General features: G+C 35.5%; 2 protein-coding genes across 8 annotated transcripts in view; one reads left to right on the forward strand and one right to left on the reverse strand.

Moving 5' to 3' along the window:
• The window catches only part of LOC128885657 (midasin), a 188987-nt gene that overhangs the window by 103509 nt on the left and 68045 nt on the right, over window positions 1-17433 (reverse strand). The window lies entirely within an intron of this gene.
• Window positions 1-17433, forward strand: part of LOC128885663 (uncharacterized) — a 141904-nt gene that overhangs the window by 53765 nt on the left and 70706 nt on the right. For 2 of the 5 annotated variants that reach the window (XM_054139826.1, XM_054139827.1), the window contains exons 1-3: window positions 7561-8190; window positions 14716-14917; window positions 16201-16453. In XM_054139826.1, coding sequence (XP_053995801.1) covers window positions 7896-8190; window positions 14716-14917; window positions 16201-16453 — 750 coding nt within the window. In that variant the 5' untranslated portion in view covers window positions 7561-7895. Of the gene's footprint in view, window positions 1-7560; window positions 8191-14715; window positions 14918-16200; window positions 16454-17433 lie in introns of those variants that run through there. The other 3 variants (XM_054139829.1, XM_054139830.1, XM_054139828.1) reach the window with 2 other exon arrangements.

Here is a 17433-nt window from a genome sequence, read left to right on the forward strand (position 1 = left end):
CCACCCTAGACGTCATTTTTCATTTTAGTCTTTATATTCATTTGTTAATACCAAGATTAATTTTAATTATATCAATATTTACTTGAATATGAAAATTTGGTATATTAATTATATTAAGAATTATATATTTAGGAATTTCGCCAGTTATATTAAGTGGTTCATCTTCTTATAAGCTATAAAATTGATGTACATGACACTCCAATGAATTTGTATTCGACTAAACATTTGAATACAAATTTATTCGTAAACCGATTTTATGAATAAGTTGAACAGTGAATATAATGGCAAAACATATGAATAAATCTTTAACCAGATGTTACTTTGTTCCTCGTGCATAACGTCTAATTTTTTCGTTCTCATTTAAATGAAGATTTATTCGCATACATTTCGATAAAAATTTCCTCGTATATATTATTTTTCAATTTTACGAATAAATTGATCAGTAAATGGAACGACAATACACACTATAAATCTTTATTCAAACGAATATTCACTCGAATAATTCTTCACTTTGGCACGTATACCACGAATTTTAAAACTGTTTACCTCTTTAAAATGAAGATTCATCTTGAAAAACTTTATTCTGCGTTTTTGACCCATTTGTTTCCTGAAGAATCACCCCCTTCTAGGTTGAATCATCAATAACGGATCATCTCCATGCACACACTCCGTAAAGAAGATATACTATTTTTTGAGCCAAGATAAGACGGGACATTTTGCTTACGGAGGTATGCCTAGTTTAGGTTAGGTCCAACAGTCTAGATCTCGTATTCAAAACTTCAAGTTCCATCAGAAGCGGAGCGAGGGCCTGCATCTGTACGTGCTCAGACCAGACTGGACCCCAACTTAACGTGGGCTGACTACGTACGAGTGCAGGCCCTCGCTCCACTTCTGAATGCCTACTCCGTCCGGCCCACTTACTACTCTTTCAAATCTGCTCCGATTTGACAACGATAGCGTGATTCAAAAAATCTGAGTTTTCGGGGATCTGTTAATAAAGCATTCGCGCATCCGATACCATAAACGGCGTTGACGTGGGGTTGCTCGTTCACCCTGCAGATGGGCCTGAAGTTGGAAGCAAGTTTTAAAAAAAAAATCGACATTTTCGTATTTTATTCCTATTCACGCTAGAAAAACACATCAAAACTGTGTCAGCCCGATGCCCTGGACTGTTGGACATGTGATCCATGCCACGAAACAACGTTCCAACCCTTACACTTGGGGGTGGACCACCCCTCCCTCTGCCCCCCAACCCTTCAGCTCCGGGGGCAGTTTTCGAAACGTGACCTTTTCGGCATTCATCCTTAACGTATTGAGAACAAACAGAGTGAATTTCATCGCCCTCCGATGCGTGGAAGTGTTTTTTTACGATGGGGGTTGAAAATTTGCAAGCTGTTCCACCCCCCCCCCCCTCCCTCCGAAAGGCGCCTATGGGGAGCACGGAATGGGTGATGCCATTTTCTGGATCAGGAGAGTCCAAAATCGAGACCGTCGTCCAAAAATTGTGTATTTTAGAGGGGGTGGGAGGTTGTGGGGGGTGGGTTTGTCTGAGAGAGATTTCAAGGGGTGCATTTTGTAGAGGGTTTTGAATTTTTCAACCCCTTCCGTTATCCCTGGCCTGTTTCAAAGAGGCGTTTTTCTACACCCTCCCCTTTAGGGGGGTGAATTAACCCCTTCGCATCAACCCTCGCCCATGTAACTTTACACACGCCCAGAGGACACTACAAAACTACTCCTCACTGAGTTTAATTCCAATCGGTTGAAAACTTCCATGTTTTTGAACCGTTTAAAAATTTGTCCGCTAAGTTTTGATCGTTAGTCTATAATTACGATTAACGTGATAAATGTAATATGATAAATGAAATGAACAGTTTATCATGAATTTACTCTGTTTTTGTGTTTTAATATTCGTTTTTTCAAAGAATAAATAATTACTTATTCGAGACATCATTTGCAAATTCCTAGCGAAAAACGAAAATATAATTGATCTGATTGATGAATATTTAGAGTATTTAATCTTTCCAAAAATATAATTTCCACTCTTTAAACCTTTAAGTTACATAAAAGTATATAATATTTTCTTTTGTTTTCTCAAAACTCTAAAGTATTTAAATTTTAGATATAAAATAATAAGTTTTGTTATAAAAACAATCTTTGAAAAAGGAATGAAGTATATTTCTATTTTAAAATACTTGATAGGATACCACAAATTTGAAATATTCCTTTTTCACGTGAAACCCCAGCTATATGTAAATTAGACTCTCACGTAGATAAAGAGGGGAGATGTAATCACATGGGAGGTCAAGCATGGTCCACATTAGTGGGAATATGTGGTGTAAGTGGAGTTCACCTTTATTGGATTAGTTATCTCGATAATTACATGAAACTGGACACTTTCAGAAATTTTCAGGCCAACTAGGTAATCGTATCAAGTTCATTTAACCATCCCCGTCAACAGAACATTCTTAAAGTGCCATACATCAATTGCGATAAAACTTTTGTGCAAAATAACTCTAGTGAAAATTTACAATAAAATTAAGTTTCTTGCCTTGCGCAATGAATACTTAATAACATTGCTTGTAAGAATATACTAATGTATTTTCAGAAAAATTTGTGCACAATAGGATTTGAATAATAATCAATTACAATTTTTTTAATTAACCAATTAATTTAAACAAATTTAATTCAATCAACTTAATTAGTAAATATTTTAAATTAATGTAATTAAAAATTATTTAATTAAAATTGAATTAAGCAGAGTTAATCGAAAGTCGCTTAACCCTTTCAATAATCATTAAAAAATTAAAAAAATGGAAAAAATAACACATCTTTTATATGAACGAATTTTATTTACTGAACATATACAGGGTGTCTCATTCTAATCTTCCCACGCGATTATCTCACAAAATATTCATCTTTCGAAAAAAATGTTTAAATGAAACATGCTCTATCAGAGGGGGGACATTCAAAATGGTGTACACTGTTTTTTTCTAGGTGGACGCGCCTCCGAGATTTGAAGGTCACCTTTGTTTTTTTAAATGGAAACGTAGTTTTTTTTCACGCTATAGACATATAGCTTATCTCAAGACGAAATCATTGACCTATATTATGTTGACCTTGAAATGTCATTCAAGGTCATTTCCATGGCTTGAAGTTTTCTTCTTCACTGCACGTCCAGAAAAGTTACATAAAAGATAAAGTTTACATGCAACAACCAACAACAGCCGAAAATATGAAGGCTGTACTCTGATATAATTTTGAATTTACTGTTGTACTTCAAAATTTATCGACGTTCGAAATCTAGAAGTTAGTGAGTTCGGATAATGTTTTCCGTCACAGAAGGTAGATATACGTAAGAGACGGTCCATTTGCTCTTGAAAATACAGCGAAAATTTCCAGACAGTTACTTTTCTTTCTGGTTTCACTACGAGGAAGACAATGTTTTTGTAATAAAGGAAACATTTCTTGGCCGGGTTTCCGTCTCCTTCCTCAACGTTGCCCTTCAATTCCTTATTAACTGAAATTCATCTCAGTTCCCTCTCCATACAACAAAACTAAGAAAAAAGCAGAGATGTTTCTGAACGCAGAGAACGCGATGTAACTTCTTATCGCATGGTGTGTTGTACAGAGTGATTGTGGTAATTGGGACAGACAACAACTCTATTTGAACTGAAAATGGAGAAAGTCGTCAGAGAACATTTTGTGTGACATTCTAACATTACCTTTTATATAGAAAATTTTATACGACCTTTTATGAGAATAATGGTATACTCTATATTATATAATATAAAATCTTTTTCCTAGTGTATCCATACACTTGCAAAATGCAATTGCACTTCTTTTTTTAAAAAAAAGGAACTACTTGATTTGTCTTACATAAATTAATTCTTCCAATCGTTCTGAATATAGAAACGAATGAGGTGAGTTCGTCGAATATTTAATATTTTAAGAAATATTTTATGTTTTATGGAATTATTATAACGCTATAGGGAAGTTGTTGTATTTGCCCCTAAAATGAAAAATCGATTTTTTAGCAGATCTCGATGTTTCAAGGTCATTGGAGTCATTTTAGCCTATTTTTAACAAATTGTTCGTACGCGCGCTTATGTGTATGTATGATGTATGTATGTATGTATGTAAACAAATTTTTCGTTAACGTTTTCTACAAAATTAATAGCGAGATCAAAATGATCGATGATACAATCGATGTGTATCAATCTAACTTAGAGCTGATTAGATTTTGTTCTAATTTGGTCCAGTCGTTTTTAGTTTTTTTTAAGAAAACTTAACTCAATAACGCAATCTAGTTTAATTTGCAAATTCTCTTTTAATTATATATATTCTTGAAATTCCAAGAATATTCTTTTAAGAATGAAAATTTTTTCAATATCTCTTATTGTTTCCGAAATATTAGCAGAAATGTAAAAAACAAGATTTATTTCGAAGAGTTGTTTCCACCATACAAACCGGTTTTACGCAAAAATGAAGAAGATCACTGTGATTAGTAGACTGAAGTTTATGCACGATAAATATGTAACATGCATATGCAAAATATGCACGAAAAATTTGAATAAAATGTAGTATAATAAGTAATATATTAGTATGTTACTTGTATGCATAAATTATAGCAATTATCTAAATAAGTCTTTCGTAATGTTGATTCATCCGGAACAGTATGATCTACTATATACTCTGTTAAAAAATTCCTCCGCGTATCATTGTTTAAAGATCGCCAAGGCATGTTAATAGCGACCATTGCTCGCGTCAAATCTGCATAAAATTCATTTTTTCTTGAGCTCGTTGTTAGAATGTTCGAATTATGCGCTATTCTCTGAAATTCGTAGACCTTGTTTTGTTCAACCGATCGTCTTGCGTTTTTAGCGAGCGAGGCTCACAGAGCGTTGCTTCCCGCGTATTCTCATGTACGGCATGTGCGCGATTATTCCCATCGTGTGTATATCAATAAACCTCTTTTTTTACTAAAGAAAAACTAACACTCGTTGCTATGTATTTCTCTGTTTCACATGAATTACCAGTTTCGTCGATTTTCCTCTTATGTGTGTCGGTATTTATGTGTTGGTCTAAATGCGATTCCCTTTCACACTTCACATTTTTATTAGAAATTTTGCAATAAATCCTTCTGTCCTCGTTATCATTATTGTCGTTGTCACTAATAACAAAATTGGTACCGTTTTTTATCCAATTTAGCATTAATGCTTTTCTACTTTTTCTAACTTTTGACATTTTTAGAGAAGTAAGAAACACTTAAATATATTCACTTTTTCACAGAGATTACATTAACTGCGATAATTGAATAGAAGTATTCGAATTCCAAATACAAACAGTCACACCTAACGGTCGATTAGCAACACAAGGTTACAGAAATATGGTTTCATATGGCCTGTATTTGTGTAAATACTAAACAATTATAATACGAATGTTTGGTGATAGACGAAACTAATTTGTCGAGATAGATATTTCACATAAGCACGATAAATAACATATGTGAAGCAGTTTGTATTTCCCACCACTAAGCAGTAAGCGATCTACACGTGCGTATTGCGTATACATATGCGTCTATACTCACTATGCGTTTTTACGTTTCGTTTCACTTTCGGCTAATGCGCTTCTACGCACACTTATGTTTAATCACCATTATTGTGTTCTTTATAAGTATATATATTATTTTTGTCTATTCTTATGTATCTGTGTAATCATAATAAACGGTAACAACATGCAATATATTATTATATTTTTAAAGATAAATATGCAAAATATGCAAAATATGAAAAATAAAAAATGTATGTTTATAGTACTCTAATTTCAAAACAAATTTTTGTTTAGGTCCCATTTTTTTAACTATTTCCTATAAAAATATGCATTTGCATAAACTTCCGCAGTCTAGTGATTAGATTCCTGTGAACTTTATTTCTTATAACAATCTTATAATCGAATGTTGGACGAACGTCGAAAGGAGGGCGTGGTGAGTCGTGGAAAGTTCATTGTCTACTTTGGTGTGCTAATTCATGAGGGGCTCGAGCCATTTTAAAATTTTAAACGCCGCCCGAATTTCGTCGGACAAGTTGCATTTTAAGCGTTTCGCTTTGTCCTGCGCGGAATTCCTTCACTTCCCGGGCTGTCCTCTCTTCGCTTTCACGGTAAAAAGCGTCCGTTGAATTTCTTTTTCCGCAGCGCTCTTCAAGTTCCCAAGAACCCGACACTGTGGAAAAGCTTTCTTATTTTTTTACAACTCGGCCGGTTGGCTTGTTGTTTTAAGAAATTCCTCTTGCCCGTAAACTCGTTACGCGACACTTTTAATCAATCAACGTAACCTTCGAAACGTATTATTTTATTATATCTACATATGTAAATCGCTTTAAATTATTTTTTAGTATTTATTGTTTCTTTTTTAAATATTTATTCAGGAAGATGTCTAGCTTTCGGAATTTAAATATTTATAATAATTTGTGTTAAAAATATATATTAATTATATATTTGTATCATCATTGTAGTATTAATAAGTATAATTGCAATGAAGGATAAAGAATATCCGAAATAGGCGGAATTATATAGTAATCATAATAGAAATCATATAATAATATAATGTAGAGTTCGCATAATCTCTGCGCTCCTCTCTGGATTTTTGTGTACCATATTATACTATACATTAATTCATATAATAAATTTCACAAATGAAACATTAAAATACAGTGGGTGTAGGAAGTATTTGTACACCGATCAATTTCCAAAAAACTGTGTAAAATTGTAATTTATTAACTTATTTTTTTATAAACAATGTCAGTCTACATATTTGTAGATTGTATATTGCTTCTATGCTTTTACCCACTTTTCGTATTTTCTTATTAATTTCACAAATTATATTAATTAGTAAATATTGTTTGGACTATATCTATCTTAGAGATTGCCGATAATATGTAACATATCATTGACTATAAAAAAAAAAAACTACAATTTCACACTAAAGTGTTTTTATAAATTGATTGGTGTACGAATACATTCTACACCCACTTCAGTGAATCTTACAAGAAATTATTTTTATAAAATCAATATCTACACAGTACACAGTCATTTGAAGGTCAGTAGTCTACCGAGGAACTATGTGAACTTGGCACCCGACTTTTCAAAAATTAATTTTTTTTTATACAAAACGATAGTATTTCGTTAGTACCTGATTGTACCTCCAATAGTTTCGTTTGTACCTCCACCAATTAATAATTAAAAAAAATTCAAAAGATGGTCAGCACCCGACATTGAGATTTTTGAAATCGGTTTTTCCCGATTCTTTAGAATCGTTTGTACCCGTTTGTACCGCTTTTCGTTTCGTTTGTACCTCAATAGTTTAAATTTTACAAGCAATTGTTTATTATTCATGTAAGAGAGAAGTTCGTCAATTTTCAACTATTGAGGTACAAACGAAACGAAAAGCGGTACAAACGGGTACAAACAATTCTAAAGAATCGGGAAAAACCGATTTCAAAAATCTCAATGTCAGGTGCTGACCATTTTTTGAATTTTTTTTAATTATTAATTGGTGGAGGTTGTGACGCGGCAGACTTTTTCTGCCCGTCACAAAAGCACCCTGACCCCCGGAAGGGCCTCGCTTCCTTCCCGCCGGATACCCCAGTCCGGAGATGGTCCGCGAGAGTGGAGGGATGCGTGGACCGCGGTCAATAGGGACCCCCTTTGTCGCACCCCCTTACCCCCTTCGCGGATAGAGCCGCGTCTTCGCGCGAGCGCGACAAGTCGCCGGTCGCGGTGTCCTCCACCCCAGGACCGTGGTGTGGCCACCACCGAGAGGACTGACCACCCTCGGGAAGAATACCGCTGCCATCGTCCCTCGGAGCTGCCACGAGGGGAAATCAACCAAAGATGTCATGGTGGTGGCACACCGTAAGGAGCCCCTACAGCTCCTGTGTGGGCAGAGCCGCGAGCCGGCGGCGAAAAGAGCGTGGCAATCGATGCGCAATCGATTTCCGAAAATAATTAACGGTTACCTGCGAACCGGGATGCATGTGTGCCGAGCTAGCGAGCCACCCGACTTGTTAGAACCGCGAGTTCCCTTTTGTTTCTTGGTACCACTATCGCGCGTGTGTGTGGGGGGGAGCACCGCCACCATTCCCCGGAGAGGACCGCCAGGACATCTGGGATCCAGAGACCTGGGAGATTCAAGTAGGGCCTACTGGTTGGGTTTCCCTTCGTGGCGTGCGTGGATGCGAGAGTGCGGATCGACCGTGTGTGTCCGCGAGCGTGCTCCGGAGCACCCTTTTCATCCGTGACAGGACCACCACTGGAGGGAACTCCGTTAGACTTCCCTCCGTCCGTTTCGCGAATCTCCCGCGTGACCTTGCGCGGTTTGAGAACGCGCCGCGTTTCGAAGGAGAGGGCCCCTTCGAAACGCGAAACCGTTAATTCCCGGCATAATCTTTTCGATTGTATTCAATACTAGGGCGGACTATTTGTTTGCGAGGCCCCCTATAGCGTTAAGTCGCGCCGGTAACGTATTCGTTTTCTTTCCGCCGAATACTTCCTTTTGTATCGGAAATTCCGCGCCGCGTATCCTTTTCAGCGCGTAGTCACCACACCCTTTCCTCAACGGTGTGTGTACCGCGGAATTCCCCCGCGTCGGTTTCGACTAAATAAACAAATTCGATTAAACGTACGCGGACCAAAGTTTATTTCCCCTTTCGACCTCCCCTGAGTTTCGCTCTCCGTAGAGCAGCCGGAAGGACGAAGGGAACGGACACGTGCACTTGGCACTGGCGCCCAATTCTCACAAATAAATTCGTCCGTGGAAATTGTGCAGCCGAGCGTGTCGATTAGCGGCTTTCCCGGTCGCCCACGCGAGGTACGTCAGAAGGTATAAACAAAACTATTGGAGGTACAATCAGGTACTAACGAAATACTATCGTTTTCTATAAAAAAAAATTAATTTTTGAAAAGTCGGGTGCTAAGTACACATAGCTCTACTAAGGCCCACTGACTATCCTTACAGCTAGGGTACTTGGAGATTCCTAAATCCGTACTGTAGCTACAATCAAACACAGCTACATTCCTTGAGGGCTAAACATTACCAGCGATGCCAAATTCAAATATCCATATGATAATTTGTTTTCCAAAATACATAACTCCTGAAACGAGTCATTCAGTCACACAACAAACTAGAGTCCTGCCTCGAGCGATTTTATTAAAATAACAACTGTGAGACCGACAAGCGTTCATTTCGGTGAGAATTCCGTCGGATGACCTAGTTAGTGTCTCCCTTAAAATACTCCTTAAGAAACTTTTCGCTTCCCGAACTTTCTTCCAAAATAACGGACCAAGTGCGGAGCACGTGTTGACCAGATAGAAACGAAAACTGGCGACAAAACCGCAGATCTTACCTGTCGCAAGAACTTCGTTTTGTTCTGTTCGAAGTCGGAACACGTACCCCCAACATTCTACTTTTCGGAAACTTAAGTAGGATCGACGTCAATAGCGACAGGCGCCGATTTCAATAAAAGTGCTATGAAATGGTAGGTAACCTATAAAGAGGCCATGGGTACAATTCACGAAAGTATCACGTTTTGTTCTACTTCAGAATATTCTTCCTCGCCAACGTGAGCCTAATTTAGCCTTACTACACTGAAGAGTGAAGGGTATACAGGGTGTTAAAAAAAAAGCATTCAATATTTATATGGCGTATAGGGCACACTGTACTGAGTAAAAAAGCTTTAGTAAACATAGGTCCAAAGGTCAACCGTTTCTGAGATATAAACATTTTTGTTTGCTAGTATCATGATTGACTTACTACTGGGTTTTCGATATTTATAGAAGATTTTCCACGTGTCCACCGCTCATTTCTGTACACGCTTGGCATCTTCTTCTTACAGAGTCGCGAACTCTCTCGGAAATCCCACATTTCTGTCGAATTATTTGACAAGCATGGTGGATTCGGTTACGTAGTTCTTCTAAGTCATTTATCGGCGTGGAATACACTTGGCTTTTTAAATATCCCCATAAAAAGAAGTCCAAAGGATTTAAATCGGGTAATCGAGGAGGCCATGCAACTGGTTCTTGAATAGAAACATTCGGAACGCAATTTATAAACACTGACATAAACATCGCATGCGATGGAAGCAAGTAAGTCAATCATGATACTACCAAACAAAAATGTTTATATCTCAGAAACGGTTGACCTTTGGACCTATGTTTACTAAAGCTTTTTTACTCGGTACAATGTGCCCTATACACCATATAAATATTGAATGCTTTTTTTTGAACACCCTGTAGATATAGATACATTATGTCTATGCTTCTCATCGGAACATTAAAAGCAACAAAACAAACTTTCATCCCATCCAGACAAAAATGGTAGAAGTTATAAACAAACTTCGTACAGACATTACGAATGTCAGATTAGCAATATTTCGCTGAAGAGCGCCCAGACGTTAAACCGAAACAATTAAAGAGAATGCTCGAGTAACACACTACATTTTCGTTTCTAATTGTGTTTATATCCCATAAGCAATTCTCTACGGAAGATTGAATAAATTACCACAGAAAGTTCTACAACTTCTCCCAAGCGCAAACCAAACAACCATGAGTAGTGCAATCTCAAGTTCGTAGTTAGTACTGTCGCGTGGAGACTAACGTTTTATTCTCGATGATAAATGGGACTGTAATTGTAAACAATATTGATTTTCTATATGTACAATTATATATAATAATCAAAATTTTTATTATACATTTAGAGACGTAATAAACCAAAATTCTGCTTTGATTATTAGCATTATTATTATAAATAAGATTTTGATGTAGACGCAACTGGAATTCTAAAATAATCAGTACCATATAGACTTAATTTTAGATTAGTATTAGTGTTTAGTACTCTAGAGAGTATTTATTTTATTTATTACTAAGTGTAACCTGTTGAATAAATAAATAAAATAAATGGAACAAATGAAGCAAGTGAAACAAGTAAAAGAAATAAAAAAAATAATGTCAGCATCAACTTTCAGCGTTTTTAAAAAAGTATTTCACTGACTGAGAGTTAATAGCGTACTCAACAAAAGAATGCGCATTTTAAACTCTTCATTTAACTGTATTAAGCGATAAGTATACTAAAACATACTTTCAGGCGAGATGATCTATGGTTGTCTACCATTGGTCTGAAGGCAATTGCATACGTCTGCAACGCCATGCTGGTTCTTTGTAGGGCAAAAACTACGCATATCGACATTTGATGTCATCATCGTTGAATCACTTGCTAAACAAAAAGTGCGCTATTCCTCGAGGCAAATGACAGCTGAATGCAGTAATGCCTGGTTTAAACAGTTGGTGATTTGCAATTTTGGAAGATCTTTGGCAGTCTTCCTTTACCATTTACTCCAACCGTTTCAGTATTAACCATCACATTTTGTTTCTTCAATTGCTTTCTTACTAAGTAGCTTTTTTAATCACATAGGTAGGAGGAAGTAATTAGGAACGAAACTTGGATGTACAATGGGTGTAGAATGTATTCGTACATCGATCAATTTTCCAAAAAACTTTTGTGCGAAATTGTAGTTCATTAACTCCTTTTTTTATAATCAATGATATTCTACATATTCTCCGAAATCTCTAGAATACAGTCCAAACAACAATTACTAGTTTATATAATTTGCGAAATTAACAAGAAAATACGAAAAATTGGTAGAAATATAGAAGCAATAAGTATTCGCACGGTTCTTATGACGAACAATTTACAGTAGAATTTGTAACATAAGGACATCAGTTTATTGCTTCGTGAGAATAAGAAAACATTAAATTTCCAGTAAAAGAGACTTAAAAAATGCTCTAATAAAGGAATGAAAGAAGATCCCACCCCGAGTAACATCGACATTTATGATAGTTAATTTAATGCCTAAAAGAGTTGCAGTAATTATAAAATCAAAAGGAAATCCCACGAAGTATTAATTATTTATAAATTAATGTAAATTTCGTTTTTTTTTAAAATGAAATTTTAAAAATTTAACACTTGTACGAATACTTATTGCTTCTATATTTCTATCGATTTATTGTTTTTTCTTGTTGATTTCTCACTTATACAAAATACCTAATCTTTTCGTACTGTATCTATTCTAGAGATTTCCAAGAATATTAGTAAAATAGATATTTTTCAACAAAAATCGACTTGTTACTTTAAAATTAACTTGACATCGGGTTTGATGTACTTTTTAGTGACACTCCCGAGCCTCCCCAATTAGGAAAGAACCGATTATTTGACACCTCAAGCCTCTCCCAGCCGTGTGTAAAGCCTGAGTACGAGGTGAATAATAATTGTTTTTGAACATGTATCCATAGAATTATCGTATTTAGAGACTATTTAATCAAAATCAACCTCGGTGTACCGATAAATGATATGGAAATTGGAACACGATCGATTTCACAAAGCAAAAAATCAATGCTTTCAGCGCAGGGGAACTGATAAGTTTTGTTTTAGGAGACGGGCATTTTGAACGCTTTTCTGCATTTAATTGTCATTTTCTCCCTAAAATACCACCGTACAATTTTTTTTGACAATACCATTCAAAAGCTGAGACTTCGAGGAAGTTTCTCCCGAAGAATGCTTGCCAAACGACTATGCTTTGAAACCGAAAAACGAATACAGAAAAAGTCAAATTTTATTAAATTTGCACAATGTAAAGTTTGACCTAATTTTTCACTTGTTAAATCTACGTAGTACATTTTGGTTTGGCATCATGGAGATGGGAAATGTAACGCTCTTTCGAACGGTATACTTACTTTTAAGTTTGCACTGTAATTTGGTGGAGTTATGGCCGTTTAAAGACTGTCAAGTCGAAAAGGCAGACAAAATATTAAAAGTGAAAATTCTCGAGAATAAAGCGACACAAAGAAAATGTCTAAGAGTAAGTTTTTGTTGGAAATTTGTTGAAGAATTGACACCCTGTGTATGTCCGAACTTATACATAGACACCCTATACAATACTAATGCTATGAAAATAAGAAAATATTATTAAATTTAATCACATGTCGAACCGGAAGCGGTGGGTAAAGTGTTAATATCCATTTTGCACCAATCAAGTATTGTATATAAAAGAAAAAACGTTTTCTTATATTCTTATCACAAACAAAATATACGCTTTATATTAAATCATACAAGAGATACGCCTTCATACTGCTAAAAGCAACATTGTACCTTTTTTCATGAGAAAAAGAAGTACCACCATGCCAAGACCTAGATCATAGTTGTCTACGTATAAAAGAAATACGGAAGCACGGTTCAAGAGGACCGAGGGAATTTTCATGTCTTCGCCTGGGTTATAAAAGGCATAGCCAGTGCATCGGAAAATAGGCCCGTAAAGAAAGATCGAAGGTGGAAAATCCGCGATAGGTGTACAGTCCATGCACGAGAATCTTCTTTTATGCATGAGCACGCGAGTCTTCCAATCTTTTCACGCGAACGTTCTTGTGAATCGAAAAATTTAATCAAACGTATCGGAAAGGTATCTAACCTGCCAGGCATATCAGCAAATTCCATAATTGAACTGAACGTTTCAATTATTTGCAAGTGGAAAATAATAAAAATTGGCTTCCTTGCCTCCTTAATATTTTAATTGTTGAAAAATGAAAATTTCTTCCTTTGCCAAGTATATCAGCAAATTCCATAATTGAACTGAACGTTTCAATTATTTGCAACGTTTAATCATAGCCACTCTGCATCCTAGACGAGGGAATATCATCTATATTTCTCCTTGCGATCTAAAATCTCATGTGTGCCTTAGAATAGGAAACTACTATCAAAAATTTTGAGGAATGTCTTTCGTACAATTCTAAATAAAAGAGATAATCAGGCAGGCCAATGTTTATTCTGTATACAGCGGGTGTAGAAAGTATTCATACATCGATCAATTTCCAAAAAAGCTATGTGATTTGTAATTTATTAACTTTTTTTTATAAACAATGATATTCTACATATTCTTGGAAATCTCTAGAATAGATACAGTACGAAAAGGTATTTTGTATAAGTGAGAAATCAACAAAAAAAAACAATAAATCGATAGAAATATAGAAGCAATAAGTATTCGTACAAGTGTTAAATTTTTAAAATTTCATTTTAAAAAAAAACGAAATTTACATTAATTCATAAATAATTAATACTTCGTGGGATTTCTTTTTGATTTTATAATTACTGCAACTCTTCTAGGCATTAAATTAACTATCATAAATGTCGATGTTACCCGTGGTGGGATCTTCTTTCATTTCTTTATTAGAGCATTTTTTAAGTCTCTTTTACTGAAAATTTAATGTTTTCTAATTCTCACGAAGCAATAAACTGATGTCCTTATGTTACAAATTCTACTGTACGTTGTTCGTCATAAGAACCGTGCGAATACTTATTGCTTCTATATTTCTACCAATTTTTCGTATTTTCTTGTTAATTTCGCAAATTATATAAACTAGTAATTATTGTTTGGACTGTATTCTAGAGATTTCGGAGAATATGTAGAATATCATTGATTATAAAAAAAGGAGTTAATGAACTACAATTTCGCACAAAAGTTTTTTGGAAAATTGATCGATGTACGAATACTTTCTACACCCACTGTAAGTAAGAAATAATTTCTTCGTAGAAAAATAAGATAAAATGTTTGGAATAGAGGATTAAAACTTGTCGCGGATGAAAATAACCAAAGGAAATAATTTGTCAAATAGGTGAATCGGGGGCGATGATAGGAGCCAATCTGAGGTTTGGGATCGGCGCTTCGGGTAACGTGTCGTCAAACGCAACGAAGGTCTTTCAATGTCACCCAGGTGGTGCGACAGAGGCAACACTCATATTCAGCCTGGGGGCCCTCGGCATGGGGGCGAACTTTGTCCTTATGGCTCTCATCTTGGCTAAACGACAGTTACGCAGGTAATACCAACAAGAGTTTCACTATATTAGTTCGTAGCCAGAGGTGGCTAAAATTCCCAACTTGACAAACAACTTTGAATAAAGAATGAAAGATAAACGATAATTTACAGAGTCTGTAATTTGGCTTTGTTTTAAGAGCGGAAATATTCTTTGGGAATTTCTATTGGGTTGTCCGGAAAGTTCATGCCTATTTTTAAGAAAAATTGTGATTTATATTTATTGAATTATATATGTACCATTTTGTTCCACAACCTTTCCACCTGTTAAGGAATGTACACATATTATTTGTTTTCAGCCATTCCGATATATTCAGACCTGTACCGCCTACTAAAAATCGGCATCGACTTTCCAGACAGCCCAATAAAAATGAAAAAGTTAATTAGACATTTTTTTAAACTTAACGTATTAGGTGCAGAAATTAACTCTGAGCCTTTACATTCAATTATTTGTAACTGTGTAGTTGAAGAACGAAATATGTATTAGTCGTTTTTATAGGGTAAATTACCAACCTTCGAAGTTTTCAAAGTGATTTCCATTGCAATAAATCGATATACATACAAGTTTCAGTATATCTATATACAAAGTATACGAAATACATCAGAGATATATTCGTTTATATATGCCCAACAAAATTTGGATTTTGTTGTTCTTTTAACAGATTATTAGGTGTAAACATACATAAAAAATATATATATATACACATGTCGAATCGAGTAACCTCTTCCTTTTCGAAATCAGTTAAAAATTAATTTAATCTTATGTTCTTTATTTATGCGTTATTTTACATTAAACGTACCGGCTTTTTTGTACCTATCTCACCATAAAGGGTCATTCGACACCTTCTGAAGTAAACGTTGATTTTTAGAAAGAAATTCTTAATTTATTAAAGAATGTAATTTGCAAAGTAATTTCTGATTTCTAATAAAATAATCAATTAATTCTGTAACACTTTGGTTATGAAAGAGGTTCCTAAGGATTGAATGATAATTTTATTGTTGCTATTTCGTAGTTCGTTCAAGTGTTTATAATAATTAATTATCTGCATCCTGCGGTTACACCAGTGTGGAATACTATATGTATATTTCGTGTTCGTATGTATAACCCGACCTAACTTACCAACTGTTTTTGTTAAGATTTGTATATTCTTACATACTGTGTGCATTTTGTAGTTTCTTGCACATTAAAATTCCGTATAAATGCATAAAAATCCGCAGTCTAGTCATGTGTGATCGTGCGTCGTGTGGATAATTTGAATGTAATGCGATATTGAATTGTGTTTTCAGGTGGTCGCAAGGATTATTGTTCCACCAAGCGATGGTCGATTGTGCGAGAGCTGCGATTTTATTACCCCTTGGATCGAGCATACTAAACTGTCAGCCGATGACCAAGTGTTCCCTGGTCGAGACAGCGTTTCTCCTGTTGGTGACAGTCTCCACGGTGAACATGTTGACTACAGTACTAAACGACAGCCCGATTTTTCCAGAAACTGACGAGGAGGCCGACCTAACAGCACCTCTGCTCATGGACTCACCGCAGGCAAGTGTTTCATCTTGTTTTTGTATATAGTTTGTCTCGCCGAACCATCGATTTCACTTAACCTATTTATGCTCAACAATCTGCGTATTCGCATGGTGATTGTGGATAGAACGGCCAGTGATAAACGTGACTTTTACTGGTTCCTCTTTCTAATGTATTTCCTATGTATTGAAGTTGTCATTTATTTATCTCTTTTATGTATTTTTGTATATTGGAATTAAAAAAAACTTAAGAGGGGAGTCTGGTCCAGCTAATGTATTTTTCTAATGCATATAATTTCCAGATATAATTAATTTTTGGTGTTGAAACTTTTTTTACATATGAAGGGACGTTCAAAGAAGAAAATTTAACAGTGTAGATTTAATTTGGATGTATACATATACAGGGTATCCCAAAAATGTTGTAACACCTTGGAAGGGGTAGTCCGGGAGGTGATTTGAAACAACTTTTTCCTTAGCGAAAATGTTGTCCGAGGCTTCGTTGAGGAGATATTAACGGAAAACACTGACCAATCAGAGCGCGAGTATGCCGATGGAGGGCTCGCGGTAGCGTATGAGCGCGGCCGTCTAGCGCGTAGCCACGCCCACCCGGTCGCTTCAACGGTATACGCGCGCTCTGATTGGTCAGTGTTTTTCGTTAATATCTCCTCAACGAAGCCTCGGACAACATTTTCGATAAGGAAAAAATTCAAAGCGCTTAACTGTTTCTGGTTAAGCGTTACGAACAACAACATCTGTGTTTATAATTTAATTACAATTTATTCACAATTGTATTTTCTTATTATGTATCTAAATTTGAAGATTTCGTTTTTGATGTTGAGAAATAATCGTATATTATTCAGAAGTTTGAAAAATTATTGGAAAAGTTTATTAGGTGGCTTTATTGGGACTGAATGAATTTTGTTTGTTAGAAGATTAGTTTTTCAAGTAATTTCTTTAGATACAGCAGATGCATCTAATAATAAATAATTAATAGAGACT

This window comes from Hylaeus anthracinus, unplaced genomic scaffold (genome assembly GCF_026225885.1).
Source record: "Hylaeus anthracinus isolate JK02 unplaced genomic scaffold, UHH_iyHylAnth1.0_haploid 11981, whole genome shotgun sequence".
Taxonomy (NCBI): Eukaryota; Metazoa; Arthropoda; class Insecta; order Hymenoptera; family Colletidae; genus Hylaeus; species Hylaeus anthracinus.